This window comes from Mercurialis annua, linkage group LG6 (assembly GCF_937616625.2).
Source record: "Mercurialis annua linkage group LG6, ddMerAnnu1.2, whole genome shotgun sequence".
In the NCBI taxonomy this organism is placed as follows: domain Eukaryota; kingdom Viridiplantae; phylum Streptophyta; class Magnoliopsida; order Malpighiales; family Euphorbiaceae; genus Mercurialis; species Mercurialis annua.
This window is the reverse complement of record NC_065575.1, coordinates 15,115,366-15,125,292: the sequence shown is the minus strand read 5'-3', so window position 1 is coordinate 15,125,292 and position 9,927 is coordinate 15,115,366. Positions and strand designations below refer to the sequence as shown.

Below are 9,927 nucleotides of genomic sequence, written 5' to 3'. Positions count from 1 at the left end.
ATTTGCCAAGTCATCAATCCAAGTGAAAAATTCAAATTTTTCAAAATACAAATCTCGAAGAAACACAAGCTCCAAAAGAAACACAAGTCCCTAGAAATTTACTACACTTTAACTCAATAAATATTTGAAAGAAAAGTTCAAATTTCCCACTCAATATATGTAAATTTTGAACGGGACTAGTAATTTCAAACGAGACATGTTGGTTTTTATACTTGGATCGATTTGCCTTTTTTTTCTCGTTTGTACCATCATCAATCCTAGGAGTATTTTACTCCTATAATTAGGGTCGATTACACTCGGTTTTTATCACATTTAGTATTAATTACATACATTATTTGGCGTTTTTATGTTTGATAGTGTTTGTTAGTGTTTCAGTGGAAATTAGGTGAAAATCGAGTATTTGCAGCCAATTGATGATGGATTAAGCGTTGGAGTTAAAAGCGTAGCTTGCGGACGAAGAAATTGTACTCGTGAAGATAAGTTCGAACGTTATCACCAAGGTTCGAAAGTATCTTGTGCAGAAGAGCTATAGTCTCGTTCGAAATTACCAATCTCGAACGAGACCCATGAAGGAAAAGCATGAGTCTCGAACGAGAAAAAGAACTCGAACGAGACTCAAGAGAAAATAGGGAAGGTTCGTTCGAACTAAGGAATAAAGAAAAGAGAAAAGCTTTCGGAAACTTGAAGATACGAACGAGAAAGAGAAGGACGAACGAACCTGGTGAAAAAAAAGCCTGGGTCTCGAACGAAACCTTAGAGTTCGAACGAGACATAGGTGGATTTTGCCTAATCAGAATTGGACTTGGATTTAATCTCCTCTTCCGACTTCAACCGAAACTCCTATTACAAATTCGATTTGTAAACCGACTTAGAAGATTCCAGAGCTTCCTCCATTATATAAAGACCTTGTAATAGACTAGATTACCACATTAGATTACATTAGTTATATTTTAGTTCTCATTAAAATAGGGTTTTAGTTTCTTTTTCCAGCAGTTTATAAGTAGTTTATAATTAGTTTCTGCAAAGAACGATTGTGAAGATTTCAAGTTTAATCAAGACGATTCTTCTGAAATTGACAACTCCGGTATTTATTGTTCTAATTATGTTTAATTCTTTATCATCTTCTTTGTTTAATTTAAGCTTAAGCATGAGTAACTAAATCCTTTGTTCGGGGATTGATATGAACACTTAGATTAGTTTTCGAATTGGATTAGGATTTATTAAGTGAGTAAATTGTGTTTTAATTACTACAACTAATGCTTGAATTAATTTGATCACTTAGTTCATGATTTTGTCTTTAATTAACGAATTGAGAGATTGTTAATTAAATAGACATAGGTAATTAAGAACTTAGAGGAAAACACCGTGAGAGCGGGTTGGAATTTAGGTAATCGCTGAGTTTCCTTCATAATTACAATTTGATTGTTTAATTCAGTTTTAATATTGTGAGAGCAAGTTAATAATTGATTAGTTAATTAGGTTGTGATTTTATTTGAATCTTTGAGGCTTGAGAGAGCGGGATTCGGTGCATTAGAATATCTTGATAAATAATAAAATCACTAAATAAGTTTTAATCCATTCTTTTACTAGTTTATTTGGAATTATCAATTCTTGAGCTTTTTATCATTATAGTTTAAACCTTAATCTATTTACTCGTTTTTAGTTTATACTAGTTTACATAATTGATTTAATTTACCTTAAATTTAATTTAAGTTATAAAATCCAATTAATTCTTCTAGCTATCCAATTAGAGAGTAATCAAAATTAGTTGTTTAATCTATTAATGCTGTGGGATCGATAGAAGAATTAATTGGATTTTGTAACTTAAATTAAATCTAAGGTAAATTAAATCAATTATGTAAACTAATATAAACTAAAAACGAGTAAATAGATTAAGGTTTAAACAATAATGATAAAAAGCTCAAGGATTGATAATTCCAAATAAACTAGTAAAAGAATGGATTAAAACTTATTTAGTGATTTTATTGTGAATCGAGCTATTCTAATGCACCGAATCCCGCTCTCTTAAGCCTCAAAGATTCAAACAAAATCACAATCTAATTAACTAATCAATTATTAACTTGCTCTCACAATATTAAAACTGAATTAGATAATCAAATTGTAATTATGAAGCAAACTCAACGACTACCTAAATTTCAACCCGCTCTCACGGTGTTTTCCTCTAAGTTCTTAATTACCTATGTCTATTTAATTAACAATCTCTCAATTAATTAATTAAACACAAAATCATGAACTAAGTGATCAAATTAATTCAAGCATTAGTTGTAGTAATTAAAACACACTTTACTCACTTAATAAATCCTAATCCAATTCGAAAACTAATCTAAGTGTTCATATCATTCCCCGAACAAAGGATTTAGTTACTCATGCTTAATCTTAAATTAAACAAAGAAGATGATGAAAAATTAAACATAATTAGAACAATAAATACCGGAGTTGTCAATTTCGGAAGAATCGTCTTGATTAAACTTGAAATCTTCACAATCGTTCTTTACAGAAACTAATTATAAACTACTTATAAACTGCTGGAAAAAGAAGATAAAACGCTATTTTAATGAGAACTAAAATATAACTAATGTGATCTAATGTGTTAATCTAGTCTATTATAAGGTCTTTATATAGTGGAGGAAGCTCTGGAATCTTCTAAGTCGGTTTACAAATCGAATTTGTAATAGGAGTTTCGGTTGAAGTCGGAAGAGGAGATTAAATCCAAGTTCAATTCTGATTAGGCAAAATCCATCTATGTCTCGTTCGAACCCTGAGGTTTCGTTCGAGATCCAGGCTTTTTTTTTCACCAGTTTCGTTCGTCCTTCTCTTTCTCGTTCGTATCTTCAAGTTTCCGAGAGCTTTTCTCTTTTCTTTCTTCCTTGGTTTGAACGAACCTTCCCTATTTTCTCTTGAGTCTCGTTCGAGACTTCTTTTCTCGTTCAAGACTCATGCTTTTTCTTCATGGGTCTCGTTCGAGATTGGTAATTTCGAACGAGACTATAGCTCTTCTGCACAAGATACTTTCGAACCTTGGTGATAACGTTCGAACCTATCTTCACGAGGTCAATTTCTTCGTCCGCAAGCTACGCTTTTGACTCCAACGCTTAATCCATCATCAATTGGCTGCAAATACTCGATTTTCACCTAATTTCCACTGAAACACTAACAAACACTATCAAACATAAAAACGCCAAATAATGTATGTAATTAATACTAAATGTGATAAAAAAACCGAGTGTAATCGATCCTAATTATAGGAGTAAAATACTCCTATCAATACCCATAAAATCAGCAGCGGCAGTCGGTCTTCGCAAGGCAGCAGTAGCAGACAGACTATGAAATTTGCAAAACGATGCTGCCGAAAAAACCGACGAAGGAGTATTCCATTTAATAACATCCACCCTATCATCAACAAAGTGTAACCCATCAAATAGAATCTCAATCCTCCTTAATAATAACAATTTCGACCCTCTTAACCTCCTTCTCCACTTCCAACCAAAGCTTCTAATATCACCTAAATAAGCTTGTTTTTGATTAGATAGATTAAAAAGTTTAGGAAATCGATCAATCAACCTCCCATCCCCTAACCAATTATCATGCCAAACGCTAACAACAGTACCATCACCAACCTTGTAACGATTATTATCAATAAAAACATTCCATCCAAATTTATCACCACAACATTTCCTCCTAATACCTTTCCATATACTGGACATTTTCTTACTATCACCAAAAAGTAGAGAGTTCCAATCCGAGATATTAGAGCCACAAGCTATGACATTAAACCAAAGAGTATTCTTACAGCAAAAACGCAACTTTCACACCCATTTGAATAACAAACTCCGATTTCTAACTCTAAGGCTAGAAATACCCAAACCACCCATATCATAATTTTGACAAATACTCTTCCATGAAACTTTTCATAGTGTTCTAGATGAGACATCACCTTTCCAGAGAAAGCGCTTCATATAAGATTCCAGCTTACTCTGAACCCCAATTGGCATACTAAAAACTAACATGAAATAAAGAGGCACACTAAATAGCACAGATTTAATAAGAATTAACCTTCCTGCAGAGGAGAGTATAGACCCTTTCCATAAAGCCAATTTCGATTTAAATCTATCCACAACATGATCCCAAAAACCTGAGTTTAACTGACGTCTCACAAGAGGCAAACCAAGATACTTGATTGGCAGAGACTCAGTTTTACAACCCACCACACTTGTTGCTGTAGCTAACTCTCCAACACCGGTATTAATTCCCATAATTGAACTTTTATGAAAATTAATCTTCAAGTCAGACACAACCTTAAAACAACGAAGACTCCGAGTCAAGTTCTTCAAATGAACAATATCATATGGGATAAAAATGAGGGTATCATCCGAAAATTGTAGGAGAGACACCGGATCAAACTCTCTCGAAAAAGAGTAACCACGTGTGAACCCCATATTACTAGCCTTATTGAGAAGACATTTCAGCCCTTCAACAGCTATGACAAAAAGATAAGGAGAGATAGAGTCACCTTGACGCACTCCCCGCTGAAGAGTAATAGGAGCCACAGGACTACCATTAACCAAAATTGACGAGGTGGCCGAAGAAAGACGGTAGAACATCCAATCCAGCCATAATTGTGGGAAACCCATACAACGCATAACCGTCAAAAGGTACAACCAATCAATACTATCAAAAGCCTTCTGAAAATCCAGCTTCAGAACAAGAAGTTTCTCCTTCCGCCTATTTGCTAAATGAATTAATTCATTAGCAATCATAGAACATTCAAGAATGCTCCTACCTTTCAAGAATGCATGCTGACTTTCCGAAACAAGCGAAGAAAGTAGAGGAGCTAACCGCAAGGACAAGGTCTTCGATAAAAGCTTATATAAACAATTCACCAAGCTAATAGGGCGGAAGTCCTTGATATCCGACGAGCCAATTACCGTAGGAATTAAAACCATGAAAGAAGAATTAATTCCTTTTGGCAATGAACACGTACTATGAAAGGTCGAGAACATATCAAGAATATCAGCTTTCATGAAAGACCAAGCACGACGGTAGAAAAAGAAGTTAAACCCGTCTGGACCCGGCGCTTTTCTCTCATTCAAAGAGGAGATAGCAAATAAAACCTCATTTTCAATAAACTCCTGCATTAATAAATCGGCCTGCACCCTAGAAAGCTTTTTGATACCCAAACCGGAGATGTCGTACTGCAATCTCCCTTAACAACTATAAAGGGAATTAAAAAATCCCCTAATATGAAATCGCATCGCATCTGGCTCTGAATAGACGACATCTCCTGCCCGAATAGCAGAAATATGATTGTTTCTGTGATGTTGAGAGGCGATACTATGGAAAAACTTAGAATTCCTATCACCCGATAAACTCCAATTAAGGCGAGACTTCTGAATCCATAAAGACTCCACTTTTTTTCTGCCACCCAAACCTCATTTCTCTTAGCTGCTAAAACATTAACTTCACTCTCCGATAATTGTCTATTTTCAGCCTCCAACTCCTTTGCTAAAATATCACAGTTAAGATCCTTAATGATTTTGTTTTGATCACCAAAAACATCATTGTTCCATCCCTAAATAAGCAAACGCAACTTCTTCAATCTCTGAGTGAGATTATCTGAGGTGGAACAAATAGAGCTCCAAGAATCCGAGACAAAAGTACTGAAGTCCTCATGCTCCCACCAAGCATCAACAGAGCGAAAAGGACGCGGACCCCAGTCAAAACTAGTAGCTGACCGAAAAAAAATTGGCACATGATCAGACTGCCCCTGCGGCAATGTAGAGAGGGAAATATTCGGCCAACATAAACCAGCCGCAGCAGAGACCAGAAATCTGTCTATTCTTGATTTTGAGGTAGATTTTTTCCAAGTGAACTGCCTCCCGTGAATAGGAAGATCAATCAATTCAGCCGAATTGATGAAATCATGAAAAGCTAACATCGAAGGCAAGTATCCAACACAATTCAATCTCTCATCTGGACGTAGAATTTCATTGAAGTCGCCGCTAAGTAAAATGATCATAGGGACATCCAGTAATAACCGAAGCTCTTGCCAAAAAAGCACTCTCTCTGAAGTAATATTGCTAGCATAAACAAGAATATGGCGGAAAGAAGTGTTTTGATAGCAAAAGTCCAAACAAATCCACCTAGAACCTTTAGAAATAGACACCGAATTAAGAATAGCAGAATTTCAAATCAGAATCAAGCCCCCGATGCACCCACAAAAGGAACCCAAGCATAATTAAATTCAAGATTAGGCCATAAGTTTCTAATTAAGAAGTCATCAACTTTTTCTTTCTTAGACTCGACCAAACCAATGAACAACAACTTATTAAAAGAGACCATAGACTTAATGAATTTTTATTTTCTTAAATTAAAAATTCCACCTCTACAATTCCATGAAACAAAAGTAATTGGCTCCGACATAAATCATAAAAAAAACCTCGAAAAGAAAAAAAGACTTATCTCTGCTGAGCTAACACATCTGCAGCCAAGTTCATAGAAAGTTGTTTGACAGTACCCATCTCCTCTTCTTTGTTGAATAAACCAAGCTGAACACCAAGTCTCCAAGATTCCAAAGCTTCATTTGATGATTCCAAATTAGTATTTTCTAAATTTACCTCAGCAATCTGGTTCATATTGACAATATCAACATTCGACAACTCCTTCTCAGATTCGTGTTGGCTGTTAGAGAAGGAATGCAACTCCCCCAATCTGTCTAAGTGCTTCAAAGGCTGATTCTTCCTCGTGTTACTGTTCTCCAAAGCCATGGACTTGTTATCCGATAAAGACATTAGACTGTAAATGTCCTCCCCAAGAAAGCGTTGTCTGTCTAAATCAAGTATAGAAAGTGAAGCCTCTGAAATTGCATCTGAACAAGCAAAGTGCAACTCCTGGATAGAGTTTGGCACCACCGTATCTTCTAAAACTCCTGGTAGTGAAACAGTGTTGTATGTGGTCCTTTTTTGCAAATCGTCATCAACAGCCTTGGACGATTGTTGGCTAACAGCGGTCTTTGATGGAATTGACTAATTGGTTTCCTCTGTACTACCGTGAAATCATACTCACCATATGAAGACGTATTGTCATCCATGTCCAGCTCGTCAAACACCACCGGTCTCTCCAATTCGACTACAAAAACTGAAAATGTTTCGCCTCTGAACGATACATCCACTGAGTGATTAATGAACCTGCAGGTACACGAAATAAGGAGCAAACCTGAATCAAAGCGATCTCTAAGCTGAACAAGGGGGTGAACCTTGATAGCCTCGCCTAAAGTATTACCCACATCCATGAAAATTTCAGGCGACCAAAGCGACAATGGTAAGCCTGAAACTGTGATCCAAAACCAAACGACAAAAAGATTTCTTAAAATCTTTCTCCCATGAGAACGATTGAAAAAAATCAAGCAAGGTAAGGGAAATATCCTCCAGAAAGAGTTTAGCATCGTTTTTTGAGAAGAAAGTAATCAAGACAAGAATGCTTCCCATCAAAGAGATCTTGCTGTACTCTATTTTCCTGTCGCATAAGAATGTTTTTGCGTTCAAAATAAACCGAATGTCATTCACCCTCGCCACAATAGATCGATCAATCCATTTATCATTTGCTAAAACCACAGAATCCTTCCACACAGTAAGCTTCGTTTCTGCATGAACCACGTCAGGTAATGAACCATTGGCAGTCTGATTAATCCCGTCACGAACTACCCCTGTTGATACACCATGAACATTCAAAGTCGCTGCTGCTGACATCATGTCGTTGTTGTTTGAAACACCCTGAACAAAAGACCGATTATCTCTGATAGAAGGATTTGTAATCAATCTCGGCTGCTAAATCATACCAGGTTCCACAATCTTCTTCTGAACAGGCTGTAAACGAGGATATTTCGATATATAAGCACGTAAGTTAAATCTCCCAATTGCAATCATATTCAGCTGAGAAAGGACCCACGACACCTCCTTTGCAACTGTAAGCCTCAGAAAACCAAAACAACAATTCATTTTCGTAAGTTTTGATGCTAATGATACGTTGCCAAGAACCCCATAGCGCGCAAAAACTTTTTCTAGGTCATTGTGTCTCCAAGATCTTGGGAAATTCTCAAAATAAAAAACAGTATTGCAGTCCAGATGATGCACAGCGTTGAGGGGAGGCTTCCTAACGTCTTGGAGATGGCTGATGGTAGGTTGCGGACCATAGGAATCCGTATGAAAAAGCTAGGGTTAGGGTTTTGGCGGGGGTTTGTGGGGGAGAGCCATCGGGTTTTTAGTGTTCAAGTGAATTAATTAGAGAATCTATAGCTTGATTTTTGGTAGTTTCAACTTCACTTTCGATAGAAACTTCTTTGCAATGGCATCAACTTTTAAAGAACTCATATCTTCATCTTGTTGACTATTAACGTCACCCTAAATACAGTTTTCTTTCATTGTAGAATAGAATTAAAATACGAATTGGTTTAATCAATATGACGTGCTATGTGAATAAACACTAACATATAATATATATATATATATATATATATATATATATATATATATCTAATTAGGAGTTAACAGAGTTAACTTTGAAACAAAATACTATGACGTGCATGCTTGTAATATTGGTTGAAAAAAAGTAGAAATTGGAAGTTCACTTTCATTTGAATTCCTATTTCATATTGGAAGAATTAACCTTTTCACTTTAACGTCACCCTAAATACAGTTTTCTTTCATTGTAGAATAGAATTAAAATACGAATTGGTTTAATCAATATGACGTGCTATGTGAATAAACACTAACATATAATATATATATATATATATATATATATATATATATATATATATATAATTAGGAGTTAACATAGTTAACTTTGAAACAAAATACTATGACGTGCATGCTTGTAATATTGGTTGAGAAAAAGTAGAAATTGGAAGTTCCCTTTCATTTGAATTCCTATTTAATATTGGAAGAATTAACTTTTTCACTTTGATTTGGACTCCTATTTTTCTATATTCGAATTAATTTTTTAAGATTTGGAATTTCACTTTGATTTGGACTCCTAATTAATATTTTAAGATTTGAAAATTCTTTAATGTCAGATTCTTTTTTAATTTTTTTTAATATAATAATAATAATTATTATACCCTTAATGAACCTTAATATCGTAATTTTGCCTGTCCCACCTCCCTTCCCACATATAAAATTGTTATTATAAATTATAGATAGATAGATAGATGTAGATTACGGGTACTTTAATTTTTATGTCGTTGTTGTGTGTTTTTTTAACTACTGCATGCAAATCTATTTTATCTTCATATATAATCTAAATATATCAATATATTTGTAAATTTATAAAAGGAGTAATGTCATAAAAATTCACTAATTTTACATATTTAATCATGCTGTTTAAAAATCGTCATTTTCATATACCAATTACCAATTTTTTCCAAATCCATACACCGTTAAAAAATCCTGCGAAAATTGCGTAAGTGTCACTATTTGGTTTGTTATGAGATGTTACTATTTGGTTGCCCATTCAGCAATTTTCACCGAATTTTTAAAAAGTGTATGAATTTGGGAAAAATAGATAGTTCGTGTATGAAATGACGCTTTTTAAACGACGTGATCAAAATGAGAAAACGTGTCAAATTGGTGAATTTTTATAACATTAACTCTTTATAAATAACTATATTTATTAAAAATAATAAAAAGTATTAATTAAATGATAAAAATATTAGAATATTGTCTATTTATAAATTGTTGAATTAATTTATACATATCTATTTTATTGAGTATTATATATTTAAATTTTTGACTAAATCAACATTGCTTATTTAGACTATATTATAACAAAAACTACCAAATGTTTAATAATGGAATTTATAACAAAATAAAAAGCTAAAAGTAAAATGGAGTTACTGAAATGAAAAGAGTG

The 9,927-nt window shown here is 34.3% G+C and overlaps 1 protein-coding gene across 1 annotated transcript; it reads right to left on the bottom strand.

Moving 5' to 3' along the window:
• Positions 1-3,260: 3,260 nt before the first annotated feature.
• Positions 3,261-6,360, bottom strand: LOC126687642 (uncharacterized). The gene is made up of 5 exons (XM_050382198.1): positions 6,234-6,360; positions 5,672-6,168; positions 5,195-5,590; positions 3,956-5,150; positions 3,261-3,781 (listed from the first exon to the last, which is right to left on the bottom strand). Exons 1-5 carry the CDS (start codon positions 6,358-6,360, stop codon positions 3,261-3,263), a joined length of 2,736 nt encoding a protein of 911 aa, XP_050238155.1.
• Between the last annotated feature and the right edge of the window lie 3,567 nt (positions 6,361-9,927).

Excerpts from the sequence above, each read along its gene's own strand:
- LOC126687642 (XM_050382198.1), bottom strand. The coding sequence starts at position 6,360 with ATGGTCTCTTTTAATAAGTTGTTGTTCATTGGTTTGGTCGAGTCTAAG. Across the intron at positions 5,591-5,671 it reads ATGAGGACTTCAGTACTTTT|GGATGGAACAATGATGTTTT; the intron begins GTCTCGGATTCT and ends TTGCTTATTTAG. Across the intron at positions 3,782-3,955 it reads GAAGCGCTTTCTCTGGAAAG|CTTGTGGCTCTAATATCTCG; the intron begins GTGATGTCTCAT and ends TTAATGTCATAG.